Here is a 17,955-nt window from a genome sequence, read left to right as displayed (position 1 = left end):
TAGCAGTTCTTTCTCTACTTCTACGCGACAACTCTTGCACGACAAAGTAGGGCATTAATTACATTAATTTTTGTATATATTTTTAATTTTTCATGAATTTTTTTGTACATAGTGGTATTTTTTCTCTGTATTTTTATGTTGATTTTTGAACTGTTTGGTTGCTACTATATATGTCTATGAAATAAATTCAAGGACCCAAACGGAAACAAGTCCGCAAGGACTTTTTTGGTCGGACCTTTTAGACAAAAGTATTATAAATGTAACTGTGTTGTTTTACATTCTTTTGCCTAATAAAAATGTCAATCAATCAAAATTATATGGAGATACGAGGTTTCTGCCCACCCTGAACACATAGGAGGACGGGCTCAGGATTCCACTGAGGGAATGCTGAGGTGAATAGATGAACGACCACAAGAATGTTGACACTCACAAAGAATGTCATGATGCTGATGCCGGAATGAATGGATGAGGTAATAACCACTATACTCACACACAGCCTAGAGCAGTGGTTTCCAACCTTTTTCATATCAAGGGCCATTATTTATTCGGCATTTGAGCCACGGAATCACCGTTTGATGAGATTTTTTGCCTCTCAGACCCAAGACTTTAGAATATTGTGGTATCGTTGGATACGATTTTGTCCACAATTCCATCCATGCTGTATTGATGTTGGCACCATTAACACATTCCCTGCCAGAGGTTTTTTTTATTTTACTTCCCCCAGTGCCAGTGTTTAATTTTTTTTTTTTAAGGAGCCGAGATACAGGATTTTAAAGTAATAAGTTAACCAAGGAGTGAATGGAGCTAGAAATCTTTGGATCGTGATATCTCTGGTTCTGTGTGGATAAATTGAAAAAAAAAAAAAAAAAAATTGAAAAACGGTTATACTCGTGGATGGATTTTTTTGGCAGTAAACGGGTGTATTTTTCATCAACGGTTATACTCGTGATTGGCAGGTAAAGTGTTAAGAGAGATGACAGGCAAACGTTGAACGAAATAACAGTTCTTTAATTAAGTAATGCCTATGTTTAACAACAATTTAACTCTTGAGAGTGTAGAGTTAAAGATCTATAAGGGTCCATTAGGTTACCGACTCTCTATCATTTAGCTGGGGACCACCTGGAACCCCCTCAAGGACCACTGGTTGAGAACCACTGCCTAGAGTGTTATGATGCTGGAATGAATGAATGAATGAGGTAATAACCACTACTCACACGCAGGCAGTCGTGGAAAGAAGTACTCATATTTGTTTACTGAAGTATCAATTCCAAAATGTAGAAATACTGTACTAAATGTACTTAATAAACACCTCAAAAGTGCAGTACTTGAGTACTTTACTTTCCACCACTGCTCACAAGAATGTTATGAATGAATGAATGAATGAGGTAATAACCACTGCTCACACACACAGGCAAGGAAAACACACCTTGTATGTCCAAAACGGTGACCTCGTTTTTCAGGAAATGGGGGGAAAAATAAATATTCTGTGTTCCAATGGATCCAATTATTAGTAACAAACTCTTGTTAATTATTTTCATTTTCATTTTCTAAACATAACCCTGATACTTTTAATTGGCTCAACCCACAGACAGACTTCACCACTTTCACTTTCCCTGTAAAACAAATAAAGAAAATAGCAACAAATAGCTATAGCTTTTGCTACTTAAAAAAAAACATTACAAAAAGAAATGAAAAGTAACAGTTTTGGATATACAAGGTTTCTACCCGGCGACAGCACTGATGTGAACTAATTAACAAGCTAAAATTATACAGGTGTTGGTGGAGTGCTGTGCAAAACACATCACCATGGAAACCACAGTCACAAACCAGTGGCGGAAGTACATTTACTCAAGGCAGTGGTTCTCAAACTTTTTTTATGTCAAGTAGGACCCCTAAATTGATATGCATTAGTAAAATGGTGACATTCTGCATAATGAGTAGTTTTACTTTTGACATTACTTTTGTGCCTTTACTCAAGTAAAATTTGTTGTATTTATACATTGTGATATTGCTACTGTACTCGTACTTCTTCCAGCACGGAGATAAAGCGGTTACCTATCCACTAGCAATACAAAACAGACAACTGTGGATCAAAGCCGGTGACATAATCATCGTAAAATAAATAAATGGCTCTTTTTGAAGTCGTAAGTTTTAACACAACACTGTAGGAAAAAAAAGAAAGAAGAAGAAGCCTAACGTCCAATGAGCTACCAGACCACACCCACAACTGGAACTTCATTCAAACTATTCCTCTTGGGGGAGGGACAAAGTAAAAATGCAGTAATCTAACAACTATGCGATAAGAAGTAGGCATGGCCGTCCACAATTATGTTCATCTGTACTGTATGTCTGTGTGTTTACTCAGATACCAGACATACTGTACCACGTCACGCTGATAACTGGGCAGGCATGCGCGTGCAGGCAGGTTGCAAAAGAACCCGACCCGGCTCATAAGACGTAATGGAAAAGAAGTCATGCCACTCAGGTGTACAAATGCATTCCTTTTGACTGCAGTTTTCCTCCCAGTGCGGAGGAAGATGGCTTACTGTATGCGGTGTTCACACTGGCATAAAGCTATAGGTGGCCATTCAACATGAAAATACAAAGCTACAGGCTACCATTGATTTTCAATGGAAGGCAGCAACATGAAGATACAAAGCAAGGGGCTAGCATCCTTGTAAATTGAGGCTATATAGGAAGTGTGATAGTGTGTGTTTCACCCCCTGCTGGTTGCAGAAGCAATTAGGCTCTATTCAAGCAGACAGGTTTTTGGACAAACTTTACACTTTCTTTTTTTTACCTTAATAATAATGAATAATTGTCAAACCTTAATGAATAATTGTTCCATAACCATAATAATTGTACATACTATATGCTTCCAGTCGCTAGTTTAAAGTCTTCTTTCGATCACCATGATATGCGTTTTGGTAAATTATGGCCCCATTTATTAAAAAAATTATGACAAAGTAGGGTATGTTTCTAGGGTTTCTACTGGCTCTACCGAGTGAAGACCCGCCCTCGCTGCGGTTTCGGCCAATAGCATTCATTTCCGTCCGCATTTCGGAACCGGATATCAACCGGATATAGAAAAGACGGCGGATTTAGAAATTGCTGCAAAATAGGCTTCATTTACGGTCTGTAGAAACCAATGGTGTGACGCTGTCCGTATTTCTTTTTACGGTCTATGACACAAAGCTACAGGCTACCGTTCATTTTCAATGGAAGGCAGCGACATGAAGATACAAAGCTACAGTCTACCATTCACTTTCAATGGAAGGCAGCGACATGAAGATACAAAGCTACAGGCTTTTTCCCCCACAGGTTGGGACTGGCTGGTCTATATTAACATCTCACCTCTTAGCACTGAGAGGCTCCTCGGTCTCCACAGTGGTCACTTCTGGCTGGAAGCGGAAGTCCTCGATGTACGCCCCGAAGCGCTCGTGGAACCATCTGTGCGACCGTGCGTACAGGGTCTCCTGTTTGTCTGTGAGCAACACAAGAGATCAAAATCCATGATTAATGATCTTTTAAAACAAAAGAGAACAAATGACAAACCAAGGTCCCATGTTGTTTTGTGTTTTGTGGGTTGTGTGCGTGTGTGCGTGCGTGTGTGTGCATGTGTGCATGCGTGTGCGTGTAGTTTCTACCAGTGGTATAAAGTAACTAAGTACATGTACTCAAGCACTGTACTTAAGTAACATTTTTAGGTATTTTTTACTTTCTTCAGTATTTACTATTTTCAATACTTTTACTCCACTACATCTCAGAGGCAAATATTGTACTTTTAATCCACTACAATTCTATGAAAACTTTAGTTACTAGTTACTTTTTGATTATTATTGATTTTGATTATTATTACAAAACACACTATCCACTTCAGCCCTATATATATTTCGGCCATTTGAAAATAGCAGATCTTCAAGCTCACAATGCGTCGCATCGTGACGCATTGTGAGCTTGAAGATCGTCTATTTTCAAAATATTTTCAATACATGTTTTAACTTGGGGCATTCTGCACAATTAGTACTTTTACTTTTGGTACTTTAAGTATATTTTGATGCAGATACTTTTGTACTTTTACTCAAGTACATTTTGAATACGGGACTTCTACTTGTGACATAAGTCTATCTACATTGCAGTATTGATACTTTTACTTGAGTAAAACATGTGAGTGCTTTATCCACCACTGGTTTCTACTCCCTCCCGTTGTGACTGACTGACAGTGTGACTGAGTTCTTGTTGTCCTAGTCCAGTCTTCTTTGTCTTGTCCTGTGTTTTTTCTCTTTTCTCTTTATTTTCTCTTTCTTCGGACTGCACCCCCGGGCCTGTATAATAACTGGATGGGGGGGCGCGCTACAAATACCGAACCTATGACCTCTGACGTCTTTGGTACAATTGGCTTACAAAGGAACAGACCAAGGCACTCTTGTCTAAAAATATTTTTTAAAAGTCTATATTGAAATAGCTAATGCATGGCAAGAATAGAAAAAAAAGGGCATCTACGCGTTGTGGCACAGCCTTCATTGTTTAGTCACCTTGGTGAAGGCTGTGTGCTACAACGCCTAGGGGCACACATTTTTTGTATTCTTGCCATGCATTAGCCATTTCAATGAAGGCTATTACATTAGACCAGAGTGCCTTGGTCTATCCCTTTTTTGCTAGACCTGGAACACCTGGAAAGGTATACGTTGTTATACCTTTCAAGCTGGGAACACCTCTGTGTGTAGTTGTTACTATATACATTATATCTCATATTGTCGGGCAGAAACCAGCCAACTCCAAAATGTTAGGAGGTTTTGTTCATTGATAAGTACAGCTAAATGGACCTCCAAGTTCACAATGAGGTTGGAGGTCAAAAGGGGGCGGAACCTTTATTGATAGTATAGTAGACTGACAGGAACTGGGGGGGAGAGAGATGGGGAATGACACGCAGCAAAGGTCGTCGGGATCGGGATTCGCAAGGCCGGCCATTTTATACAGTATTGCCCCAACGCTGGAAGTGGCCACTGCAAATTTGCAGACTGCCTTCAATAGGTTTCAATGGGCTCTAATTAACCTTAAGCTTGTTTTAAACTCCAACAAAACAAAATGCATGGTATTTACTAGGTCTCCAAATATAAATCCCTTTACTGGTATTTACACTCTTAAAGGCGAACAAATTGGTCACATCTTATAAATACCTCTGCATTTGGCTAGATGCCAAACTCTCATTTAGGCTAAGGTTCATGTGGAGAACCTAATAAAAAAATTAAGAGGTCAAATTGGCTTCCTTTACAGAAACAGGTCCTGTTTTTCTTTTACCAGCAGAAAGACTATTGTTCAATCTGTAATAATGTCTGTATTTGATTATGGGGATACACTGTATATGCATGCTTCACTCTCCACACTGAAGCCTCTGGATGCAGTCTACCACTTTGCTTTGCGTTTTATTACTGGTGATGATTATCTCACCCATCACTGTATTTTATATGATAAAGTGGGTTGGCCATCTCTCGCAGTTCGTAGAGGGCAACATTGTATTTTATTTATTTATAAGGCCTTGTGTGGTGAACTTCCTTTATACCTATCCTCGCTTTTGGAACCAAAGGTTACTGGTCACTCAACACGTTCACAAACACACATTAGATATACCAGTCCACGTAAGAGCAGTGAACAAGGAAGAACTGCATTCATGTATTATGCTCCACACAAATGGAACAAACTTCAGGACTCTCTGAAACTGGTGCGATTGGTCTCAATAGAGACATTCAGGGTGCTTCTTGAGGACACACTACATAGTGACTGTACCTGTATCATGTAACACTGTTTATTTGCATCTGATTTTTAAATCTCTGTGTTGTTATCCATGTCCTCACTGTATTGTCTGATTCACCGCCTTTTGCGATTATTTTAATGTTGTTTTATGCTTCTTCTTTTCTTTTTTTGCTTTATTGTTAAAGTTGTGACATTGTAATGTGATTCAAATGTTTGTTATCAGGGCGTCCTTGAAAAAGAGAGCTTGCTCTCAATGGGTTTCCCTGAATAAATAAAGGAAAAAGAAAGAAAGAAAGAAAGAAAGAAGATTTTACATTTTTTTACCAAAACATTGGTAATGTGTGGTCCAGGACTCTCCGAAATCGGGATCGGACTCCCAAAAATCTGGCATCGTCAGCATTATCGTCTCTGTCGGGCGTGAGCCTCATATTATGTCCAAAAACTGTTACTTTTCAGGATTCAAATTCAAAAACAGTAAAAGTAGCAGATCGACAAGCTCAAAACGTGTCGGTTCACACCGCGTTTCGAGCTTGCAGATCTGCTACTTTTGATGTTAAAATATGGAGATAAGAGCTTTCTGCCCGACAGAGACAAAATACTAAAACATACACCTCGTGTGATTTCTATAAACAACACTACGTAAGCACTAGCTAAGCTGGAGCAGGACACATGCCAGTGGGGATAATGTGTGTTGGTATTTTTTTTTTCAAACGATGGACACAGCATTACATACAGCAAGTGGGGCGTCGGTCACTCAGATTACTGAATGTGACAGGATAGCAACCATGTAACAACCGCAGTGGTGGAAAGTAACTAAGTACTATACTTAAGTACGATTTTGAGGTATTTGTACTTTACTTGAGTATTTCCAATTTCCAATACTTTTACTTCTACTCCACTACATCTCAGAGGCAAATATTGTACTTTTACTCCACTACAATTATTTGAAAACTTTAGTTACTAGTTACTTTGCAGATATAAATTATTACATATAAAACATACATTAACCACTTTAGCCCTATTTTATACCTAGGCTATTTGAAAATAGCCGATCTACAAGCTCACAACGCGTCGCGATGCGACGCGTTGTGAGCTTGTAGATCTGCTATTTTCAAACATTTTTGTACTTTTACTTTTGGTACTTTAAGTACATTTTGATACCAATACTTGTGTACTTTTACTCAAGTAGTTTTTTTATTCTGGACTTTTACTTGTAACAGAGTACTTCTGCATTGCAGTCTTGATACTTTTACTTAAGTAAAACATTTGAGTACTTTTTCCACCACTGAACAACCGTTTCCTCGATGGAAACTCCCCAATATTGTTAACACATTTTGGAAACACGCCATTGGGATACTAATCAAGATTGAGCTGCATGGCCTCTTTGTATTGAAAATTGAAAGTGTTTTTGTTGGACTGTGCTGTAGGTAAAATAAGAGACGGTTTCCAAGGAAAGCTTCAATTTCTCACGTATGCTTTTCTGATCCCTTGGCATGGAGGGACGATTGCTGTGTTGATTGGCTAGTTCGTCGTTAGGCCAACAGAGGATAGACTACATCCCATATGTCTGGAGGGACGATTGCTGTGTTGATTGGCTAGTTCGTTGTTAAGCCAACAGAGGATAGACTACATCCCATATGTCTGGAGGGACGATTGCTGTGTTGATTGGCTAGTTCGTTGTTAGGCCAACAGAGGATAGACTACATCCCATATGTCTGGAGGGACGATTGCTGTGTGATTGGCTAGTTCGTGCTGTCGGGCAGAAACCGCTTAAATCTTCATATTCTAACTTTTTGTGTTTTTCTCTAAATTAACGCCATGCTTGATCATACTACAGTGTCACAACAAAAGCATCAAAAGTAGCAGATCTGCAGCGCGAAACGACTCATTTTGAGCTTGCAGATTTGCTACTTTGGCTGTTTTTGAATTTGAATCCTGAAAAAGTAACCGTTTTGGACATACAATGTTTCCACCCGACAGAGATGATGTGGTTTACTATTGTCTTCAGATTTCTTTCTCTGTTGTTTGCCGTTTCTAAATTGACTCTGCACAGCACTTTGTTAACTTTGTTTTGAAAAGCGCCATACAAATCAATTCAGTATCATTATCTTTATACACCACCCGACAGTGAGGATATCTCAGCAGCCTGTTGCTTAGCAGAGAGAGCTAATTACCCAGAGAGACAATCAAACGCGGCAGCAGCACCTTAGCAGCACAAATAGCAGTGTCTGTGCTGTGTGCCACGGTGCCCAATTAAGACGGCAGACAACAAGGTTATGTCCCATGGCTCTTCATGAGGAGACGCATTAAAACAGCATTTTAAATGCCAACACTGTATCTCTGACAAACTGGCATGTGCTAGCAATTGGTGCCAAGATGATTAGATTACAACTTAACTGAAGGTTAATAAGGTAATGTTGGGTGTTCGAATCCACCGCGGTGCATATCCGGCTTTATCTATAGCACCTAGAGTTTCTCAAAGTAGTGGGGTCCATGGACCACCCCCCCAGGGGTCCTTCAGGAGTTACGAGTCTGTAACTTCCGAGAGTGTACAAATGGAACCAAATGGACACTCTCAGAGTTGGGGTTTTATCATGTATATTGTGGCCCGCAGAGATGGAAATTTGTCATGACTTTCATAAAGTCATTCAATGGGGGGGAAATAATTGGCACAACGACTGAAATTGGGGGGGGGAGAAAGAAAAAAATCTATTTAACTATTTGGCGATGCAACATAATCAGCCTCTGTTTAATCCATTAAGATCGATTCTACAAATGTCTTCTAAATCCCAACAGTTTTTTGAAAAAAAAACTATGTTGCCGTCAGTGGTTCTCAAACTTTTTCATGTCAAGGACACCCAAAATTACATGTATTTGGCCGCGGTCCCCCATCTCAAAATATTTTGTTCCAGGGACCCCCCAGAAGCTAAATATTTGAGTTACGAAATGTTCGCTTTAAAATAATATATATTCAAAGATTTGCACACATGTTCAAGATTTTTCATAAATAGCAGATCTACAAGCTCGTAGCGCGGCACTCGGTGCCGCGCTATGAGCTTGTAGATCTGCTATTTTTGAATAGACAAGGGGTAGAATAATGCTTTTTTAGCTCACAGATGCTCACAGGTGACACAGATGCGTTCCAGGTCTTAATGGGTTAATCCCCAGTGAAGCGGGATTTTAGCAGCGAGATCCTTGATGTCACCACGGATGTCATCATGCAGCGTTGATTAATCACAGAACTCATAATAGCCACGCAGCTTAACGAGCAGAAGACCAGCAAAAAAACTTAAATAAAAAATAAAAACGAGGTGCTTAACAAGGCGAGATACGGCATCTATCCCCGAGAGACTTATTTACCATTCCCAATGCAAAATTAGCAGTGGTGGAAGAAGTTCTTTTTACTCAAGTATTCTAATTTTGCTTGAGTAAAAGTACAAAAGTAATGGCATCAAAACTTAAAGTGCCAAAGTAAAAGTTCTCAATTTTTTTTTCAACGTTTTTTGAAAATAGCAGATCTACAAGCTTACAACGCGCTGTGAGCTTATAGATTGGCTATTTTGGAATAGCCTGAAGTATAACATAATGGCTTAAGTGGTTATTGCATATTGTAATAATAATCCAAATCTGCTAGTAACTAAAGTTTTCAAATAATTGTAGTGGAGTAAAAGTACAATATTTGCCTCTGAGATGTAGTGGAGTAGAGTATAAAGTATGACATTTTTTTTAAATAAAAATGGAAATACTCAAGTAAAGGTACAGTTCTTGACTAAATGTACTTTCCACTAACGCAAATTTGGATGGCTTGCGAGTTCATGTCAAAATTGTGAGATACGGCTCGTGCGAGAGAAAAACAGACGTTAGTGAAGGAAAGAGATGAGGCGACAGAGAGGTAAGAGACAGAAAAACAGACGTGAGAGAAGGAAAGAGAGAGGAGTGGTGATGGAGAGAGCTGTAGGAACGAGAAAGTGGAGAGAGGGTGAGGGGGGGGACGGACGCAAAAAGCGGTGACATACATCCGTCTAAATTTTTGCAAATTAGAAACCGTCACAATTGCCATGCAGCGTGCTTCAAAAGGTTGCCAGGGTTTGTTCATTATTCATAAAAGATCTCTCTGCTAGCTCCACAAGCCGCTGTCTGACAACGTAGTTTTCATTTTTAACGAGACCCACTGCCATGGTAGCGTTAAAACCAAACGAAAAAAAGAAGGGGGGGGGGGGTGTAATACAAACCAAATTCACTGTTTCCTTGCAGAGCTTCTTAAAACTACTAACAAAAGAGACGTTCACCCATTAAAGGAGAATTCCGGACATTTTAAGTGTTATCTTTGATGTCTAGTTACTCACCTACCGACGTAAAAAGTGGCGTTCTTTTTTTCCAGAGATTCCCCTGTCGTCATTTTTTAAACCCCCTCCGTTGTCATAATGGGAGCGCGTGGCTTAGGGAAATTCGTCTATTATAACCGATGCAATGTAATTTTTTTCTCTACTACTAGTCATTGTAGAGTCTCATGATAGTCAAACATGCGCTGAAAGTTCCTGAGAGGCTACCGTTAATGGCGAACGATTTAACACTGGTTGCTTGTTTCTCAACCTGGCAACACCAAGTTGCCAGGTTCTGGAAAGAAACAAGCACTCTACAATGACTAGTAGTAGAGAAAAAAATAACATTGCATCGGTTATAATAGACGAATTTCCCTAAGCCACGCGCTCCCATTATGACAACGGAGGGGGTTTAAAAAATGACGACAGGGGAATCTCTGGAAAAAAAACACGCCACTTTTTACGTCGGTAGGTGAGTAACGAGACATCAAAGATAACACTTAAAATGTCCGGAATTCTCCTTTAAGATCGAGAAAGCACCTGTTGTTTTAGATTTTAACCACCATTATTTTATACATTGGGTATTCAAAAATAGTGTGTGTGTGTGTGTGTGTGTGTGTGTGTGTGTGTGTGTGTGTGTGTGTGTGTGTGTGTGTGTGTGTGTGTGTGTGTGTGTGTGTGTGTGATGTCTAAAGCCAGCAGAACAACAAGTGAAATTAATTAACCTACGATGATGAAATACATTAGTTAATTGTATTTCCTCCTTCAGGATTAAGTTACAGAAGTATCAGTTTTTTCTTTGTCATTTCTTCACCATTCATTTCCTTCTGAGAACCTGCAGGTGTAACTTATTTATCTGTGCCAGTTTCCCACCAGTTAACAGCAGTTATAATCAGTGGTGGACAGTAACGGAGTAAATGTACTTGAGAGTACTGTACTTAAGTACATATTCTGAGGATCTGTACTTTTCTTGAGTATTAGATTTTTTTTAGACTTATTACTCTTACTCGAGTACATTTTCAAGACAAATATTTTACTTTTACTCAAGTGCATTTCTATGCATTTCTATGAAGGCTGTAAAGTACTGAGTACACCCATTTCTTAAATCGTGAAAATGTGTGCAAATCCAAAATTGTGATTGTTATTAGGGGTTGAACTTGCCTCCTCCATATTTTGGACTTCTTGCCTGGTTTTTGTGCATTCATGGTATTTGCTCTACAGGTATTTCTCCACTCTCCATTTTTATCTGAGAGTTTGGATTTGATTGTTGTCTTCCTTGTACATTTTTAAATAAATTCCATATGAATTTCTTTGCATCATTGTAACTTTGTGTTCTCACTTCAATGACGTATGAGTATTCTTGTGTCATACTGAATGATGTCATTGACCACTGATCACCACAAGCTGTACCTCTTTGGACTAATCATTTGCTCAACCCTGATTGATTGATCCTGACCCAGTGGTGAATATGGCAGAGATAGAAAATAGAATATACATACAGAAAAAATAACGCACATCCTCCGTCTCTTGGTGCTGAGACAAACTGTAAGAACAGTATCATGAGAACAAAGCGGGGGCTCACAACTCAAATTGTGTATGCTCCAAGCTTTTTCTTTGCAACAAACAGCAGATGCAGGTCCTGACGTTTCAACCCTTTCGGCCTTTTTCAAGTATCTTGAAAAAGACAGAAAGGGTCGAAACGTCGTATCTGGTGTTTGTCACAAATAAAAAGCTTGGAGCATTCAAAAGTGAGTTGTGAGCCCCCGCTTTGTATATAGTAACTCAAACATGTTTGTTTGAATCATGCCTGAGGAAGGTCTTTCTCACAACACATTTTGAAGAATTACAACAACAAAGAAAGAAAGAAAAAACGAATACACATACAATGCCCAAAACAGGGTAACGCCAGGGTTCATGTTTTTCTCCAGCTCACCTGTACCGTTGGCTGTTGTGGGGGATGAAGATGATGATGATGATTTGGGGGCTTGAGGAGGTGAATCTTCAGGTCTGAAACATGTAGACGATCACATTTGTTTCACTTGTTGTCAAGTCAACATTCACTTTGTTTTACTCATGATACACATCAGGCATGTCTGCATCTTTTCCATTTAAAACCAAATCACAGAGACGCATACTTTGAAGTAAAGCGATGCGTTACAGTGTTTCCCCTAGGTTTACTGCCTTGGGGGCTAGCCAGGGAAAACACGTAACCATTAACAACAGGTAACCGAGCACCAAAGTGAAATAATTACCACTTGACGGATACTACCACTCAATGTTAAAAGTCCGATGATTAACACATTAACTGCCAAGACCGTAGTCCTACGGGCCGTTAAATCCAACTGTTAAGCGCCGAGACCGTAGCCCTACGGGCTGCGGTCTTTTCGCGCATGCGCGGTCCGGGTGCACTTTCGGAATTTTTTTGATCCACTTCCGTTTCCGGTTTGATGACAGGAAATAGAATTATTTGGGATCCGGTTTTCACGATCACGCCCGCTCCCATTCTACAGACGAAACTGAAACTCAATTCTCTTCCTGTAGTTTTTTCTCCTCGCATTTCACTGTTTAACGTAATCCGCTCTAACTCAAACATGGATGCCCCGTTTGACACGTGGTTTTCACTGGGAGATACAGGGAGATCTCGCGGATGTAAACAGACTGTGTAGCGCTCAATCTTAAGGATTTTAACAAGATCTATGGCGACATGAAAAAAACAAAAAAACAACAAAAACACCTTGGCACTGGTGAGTACATTATGAGATTAGCCCTTGGCAGTGGATGTGTTAAAGACTGTCCCCAATTATATCTGAATTAAACAATGTCAAAAAAAATAAACAAAACTCAGCAGAGAGAGCAGAATGTCCATGAGACAGTTGTCAGATTTCCTTTCTTTTTATAATTCTCTGACATAAAGCAGTACTGTAGTATGGAAGGAAAACTCTGTCTCTCACACACACACACACACACACACACACACACACACACACACACACACACACACACACACACACACACACACACACACACACACACACACACACACACACACACACACACACACACACACACACACACACACACACACACACACACACACACACACACACACACACACACACACACACGTATTAGTATACTTGTGAGGACATAAACATTTTAGGACAGTCATTCTATGAAAACATTTTTAACCCTAAAGCAGAAGATAGCGGATCAAACTCTGAACCCCAAACCTCAACCTGAATCTTTTCCTAATTGTAAGCATAAGGGAACTTGCACCATGGTCTGTATTTTTCACCCAAAATTCGGTGCATGTAAAAAAAAAAAAAAACATTTGGCGGAGGTGTGGGGTCGTTTTGCACAATATATCAAAAATAATAATCTGTCACATTTAATGGAAGAACCTGGACAGGAGTAGAGCCGATGTTATTGTCATTGTGTGTGGTCCTTTTGTTGTTGTTATTATTGTGTGATTGTCTTGTAATGTTTAAAGTAATTGCCCATTATGTTGTCTGTATTCCAATGTAATGTTGTAATGTTTGGAAAAATAAAAAATCAATAAATATATTGTTGGGGAAAAAAATACATTCGACTTCACGTTGTGTCAATCATGTTTACACATTGCCGAAATTATTGTCTGTCATAATTTTTTCGGACAGAGTTACTATTGATACTTTTACTTAACACATTGAGTGCCAGGGTCTTTTTAAAACAGGGTACAGTCGGTGCCTGGATTTTTAACCATTTTTGAACCTTTTTCAAGTAGTCACAAAATATTTTCAGTGATCACCGTCCTCAAGGTGACCCCCTCATTACACACATAGAAAAAAATTAAAAACATTAGGTAATCCGTTCCATAGTTGCAGCCAGTTGAAAATAGTCGAAAATAGTCAAAAATACATATTTTAGAAAAAAAGTACACAAGAGCCGAGATACAGGCTTTTGAAGTCATAAGTTAACCAGGAAGTGGATTGGAGTCTAAATCTTCGAAAAATGATATCTCCTGGTGCTGGGAAGGAAAAATAAATAAAATAAATAAAAAATATTTTTTTTTCCCAAAAACGGTCATAACCGTTTTTGGCACACAACGCATGGCTTCTCAAAAACGGTCCGGACCGTTTTTGGCACTCAATGTGTTAAGTAAAAGATGTGAATACTTTTTCCACCACTGGTGGGAGTTCGGTACTCTATATACGTGTGTGTGTGTGTGTGTGTGTGTGTGTGTGTGTGTGTGTGTGTGTGTGTGTGTGTGTGTGTGTGTGTGTGTTGTTTAGGATCACAGGGGTGTTCTTTTTGATGTGGCTCCAGTATAGCAAAGCATCAAGCTTAGCTAGGCCGATGAAATAAAAGGACCGGTATGATCCCACAGCTCCTTGATCAGCAGGTGAAACTCTCCTTGTTCACAGTCATCTCCAAATATTATGGACCCAGTATTTCCTCTTTATTTTTGTGTTCAACAAGTGAAGAGGAGGACCACACAATCACCGTCACTGCTCGATGAGTGTTATTTCGTTCTGCAATATTCGCCGCAATTAATAGAATAATACGCGTCAGAGTCAGTGTGCAAGGTGGGTGTGTGCGTAGCGATTTTTGGCAGTGATATAAGTGATATTTTGGCATAGGGAAATACTGACTTTGGTCTGCAAGCTCCTTTAAAGGGCCATTTTACACTGAGCACTATAACTATAAAAATATAGTCAAGTGGATGGCAGAGTTCACACCAACTAACCATAAAAGAAAATACAATGGTGAACAATAGAGATATAGTTATAGTGCTCAGTGTGAATGGCACTTGACTCTTAAACATCTTGTTGAACCATAAAACCACTATTTCTCGCATGAGGACACAGGAAAATGGTCCTCACAACGTCTATTTCAAAACTTCTAGTATACTTATGGGGACATTTTCCCCTCGCAAGTATAGTAATACAAGAACACACACACGCGCACACGCACACACCCACACACACACACACACACACACACAGCCTGTCTGCCCAAGGAGACAGCGTTGATTGAGTGTGCGAGGTCCTAAGCGTAACTGATGGGAATCGATAGCAGAGGACCCCTGTGGGCAGGGGGGGGGGGCTGTCTTACCTGGGGGTTTTCAGCACTTCACTCATCTTCTGCTCCAGGTCTAGCCTCCTGGCCCGCTCCCTCTCAAGGTCCTGCTTCAGCGTGTCAATGTTGGTCTCCTCTCTGAGCTTCCTGAGCTCCTCCTCTGCAACACAGAACGGAAAGAATACGATACATGAGGATCAAATCCAACGTCAAACATAAGGAGTCTGATACGTGAGGATCCAATGGGAACGAAAACATAAGGAGTCCGAAACGTGAGGATCCAATAGAACCGAAAACATAAGGAGTCCGATACGTGAGGATCGCAATGGCAATATGGCAAACTGCATCGACTGCATCAGAAGGTGCTTTTTAGGCTCCCCCGACAGAGGACAGACACAGCTATTTAAAAACTCCCTTTGGTCCACATTCCATTAGGCTGCTGATTCAGCTAAAAGATGCAGGTCATGTGCAATAAATAGAGAAGTGCAATCAAACCATGCACTAATATTACAGAGTATGTTTTATGTTATGTTTTGGGGGATATATCGTTGCTGTCGGGCAGAAACCTAGAAATGAATGCCGTACTTCATCATATAAGAGTGTCGCACAAAGAATAATAGCCGATCTACAAGACTCACGTCGTATAGCACAACGTTGTGAGCTTGTACTGTAGATCTTTTTTTTCACTATTTAAAAAAAAAAAAATACTGTTTGGTTAGACTTACTCCAACAAGTGGTACCAGGGGCCATATTAATCTGCTGATTCAGAGTGCAGGTCATGTGCAATAAATAGGGAAGTGTAATCAAACCATGCAATAATATAGAGTATGTTTTATGTTATGGTGATATAAAATGTATATCGTCTCTGTTGGGTGGAAACCTCATTATGTCCAAAACTGTTACAATTCAGGATTTAAATTCAAAAATAGCAAAAGTAGCAGAAGCTCAAAACGCGTCGTTTCGCGCCACATTTCGAGCTAGAGTTACTTTTGATAATTTTGTGTGATGCTGTAGTATGATCAAGTAGGGCGTTCATTTATGAAAAAAAACTCAAAAAGTTAAAATATGGAGAAGAGGTTTCTGAAAAAATTAAAATAATTCTGCCTCGGCAGAAAATAAAAGTTGTATCTCCTCTCATCCTCAACATTCCTCAGCTGGACGTCACAACGACCCAAATGTCATTAAACCAAAGACTTTCACACAGCAGCTGCCAACTGCAAATTAATCCAGAGCAAAAAGTAGGCCTACCGCATCTGTCCAGAGGATTTCTAATAATCTCCACCGCAATAACAATTTCTAATAATACTGCACTGCATTAATAGCGCCGCACTCAGTGCTATGAGCTTGTAGATCTGCTATTTTTTGAAAAGCCCAACGAAATCGTAAAATGACAGGGTTAAATCAAGAGAGACTCAACAGTATAACCAAGGAAAGTAAGCAAACTCGACTCCTAAAAGCACAGTTACGTAATAATAACCGAGGACTATTAGTACTTTGTAAAATGCACATGCTTATATATTATGCATGCATGTGTGCACAAGCACACACACACATACACTTCTTTGTTGTACTGTTATTTGTTGTTCCGTTGCACAGTAAAATCCTAAGTGCTAATTTAACTGAAAGCCGACAGGCTGCCGGGTTAATCCATTAAGACCGGGAACGCATCTGTGTCATTTTAAGAATTCTTTGGCTATTTATTTTTGATTCTTGAAAATGTGTGCAAATCTTTGAATATATATATTTTTAAAGTGAACATTTGTAACTCAAATTGTTGCTTCATGGGGGTCCCTGGAACAAAATGTATTTGGCCACAGACCCCCCCATCTTAAAATATGTTGTTCTAGGGACCCCCAGAAGCACAGATCGGAGTTTAAAATGGTCACTTTAAAACATAATGTATATATATATTCAAAGATTTGCACATATTTTCCAAGATTTTTCAAAAAGAAATAGCAGATCTACAAGCTCATAGCGTGGCACTCGGTGCCGCACTATGAGCTTGTAGATCTGCAATTTTTGGAATAGCCAAAGAAATCTTAAAATGACACGGATGCGTTCCCGGTCTTAAAGGGTTAAGTGGTTTGATGAGTGGGCCACGAACACCATGTTTTTTTCAAGTGGGCCCTGATCCAGGAAAGGTGCAGAACCCAATGGACTTTGTACTTTGTACAGCATATTATTGCTGCTGTCGGGCATAAACTTCTTATCTCCATATTTGTAACCTTATTTTTTCATAAATGAATGCCCTACTTGCTCATACTACAGTGTCACACAAAAGTATCAAAAGTAGCAGATCCACAAGCTTGTAGATCTGCTACTTTTGATATTTAACATTTTTAATCCTGAAAAGTAACAGTTTTTGGACATAATGAGGTTTCCACCCGACACAGACGATATACTGTATATACGGTATTATGTCAAGACAAAACCTGCTTTTCCATTCATTGATTAAACTACATGAGCAAGATTAAGTGGGTTATTGGTTGCAAACGTCGGTTTTGACATATTTTCGGTTAATTGCCCAGTCTGCCCTAGTGTGTGAGTGCTATTGTTTTCCTGTACAACAGTATACAGTGTTTGTGTGTGTGTGTGTGTGCACACGCGTGCGTGGTCGTGGTATCCGTTAAGGATGCGTGACATTTCAAAGTGCTGAATTCATAATTACTGCCGTGGTACATTATACTGTCAAACACCATAACGTCACACTCAAATAAATTGTTACTGTCGGGCAAAAAACCTCGTATCTCCATATTTCATACTTTTTATGTTGTTGTTTTTTTGTAAAATGAATGCCCTTACTTCATCATACAAGAGTGTC

The 17,955-nt window shown here is 39.5% G+C and overlaps 1 protein-coding gene across 5 annotated transcripts in view; it reads right to left on the bottom strand.

Annotated features, from left to right (window-relative positions):
- LOC308091375 (GRAM domain-containing protein 4-like) overlaps positions 1-17,955 on the bottom strand; it is a 128,888-nt gene that overhangs the window by 25,897 nt on the left and 85,036 nt on the right. For 4 of the 5 annotated variants that reach the window (XR_013933709.1, XM_080436953.1, XM_080436955.1 and 1 more), the window contains 3 exons: positions 15,171-15,294; positions 12,010-12,083; positions 3,355-3,484 (listed from right to left, as the gene is read on the bottom strand). Coding sequence is in view for 4 of the 5 variants with exons in the window: in XM_080436953.1 (XP_080293079.1) it covers positions 3,355-3,484; positions 12,010-12,083; positions 15,171-15,294 (328 nt within the window). In the remaining variant the exon portion in view is untranslated. The remainder of the gene's footprint in view (positions 1-3,354; positions 3,485-12,009; positions 12,084-15,170; positions 15,295-17,955) is intronic. The other variant, XM_080436954.1, reaches the window with a different exon arrangement.

This window comes from Gymnoscopelus braueri, assembly GCF_963280865.1.
Source record: "Gymnoscopelus braueri genome assembly, chromosome: 9".
NCBI classification, from domain to species: Eukaryota; Metazoa; Chordata; class Actinopteri; order Myctophiformes; family Myctophidae; genus Gymnoscopelus; species Gymnoscopelus braueri.
This window is presented reverse-complemented; position numbering and strand designations above follow the sequence as displayed.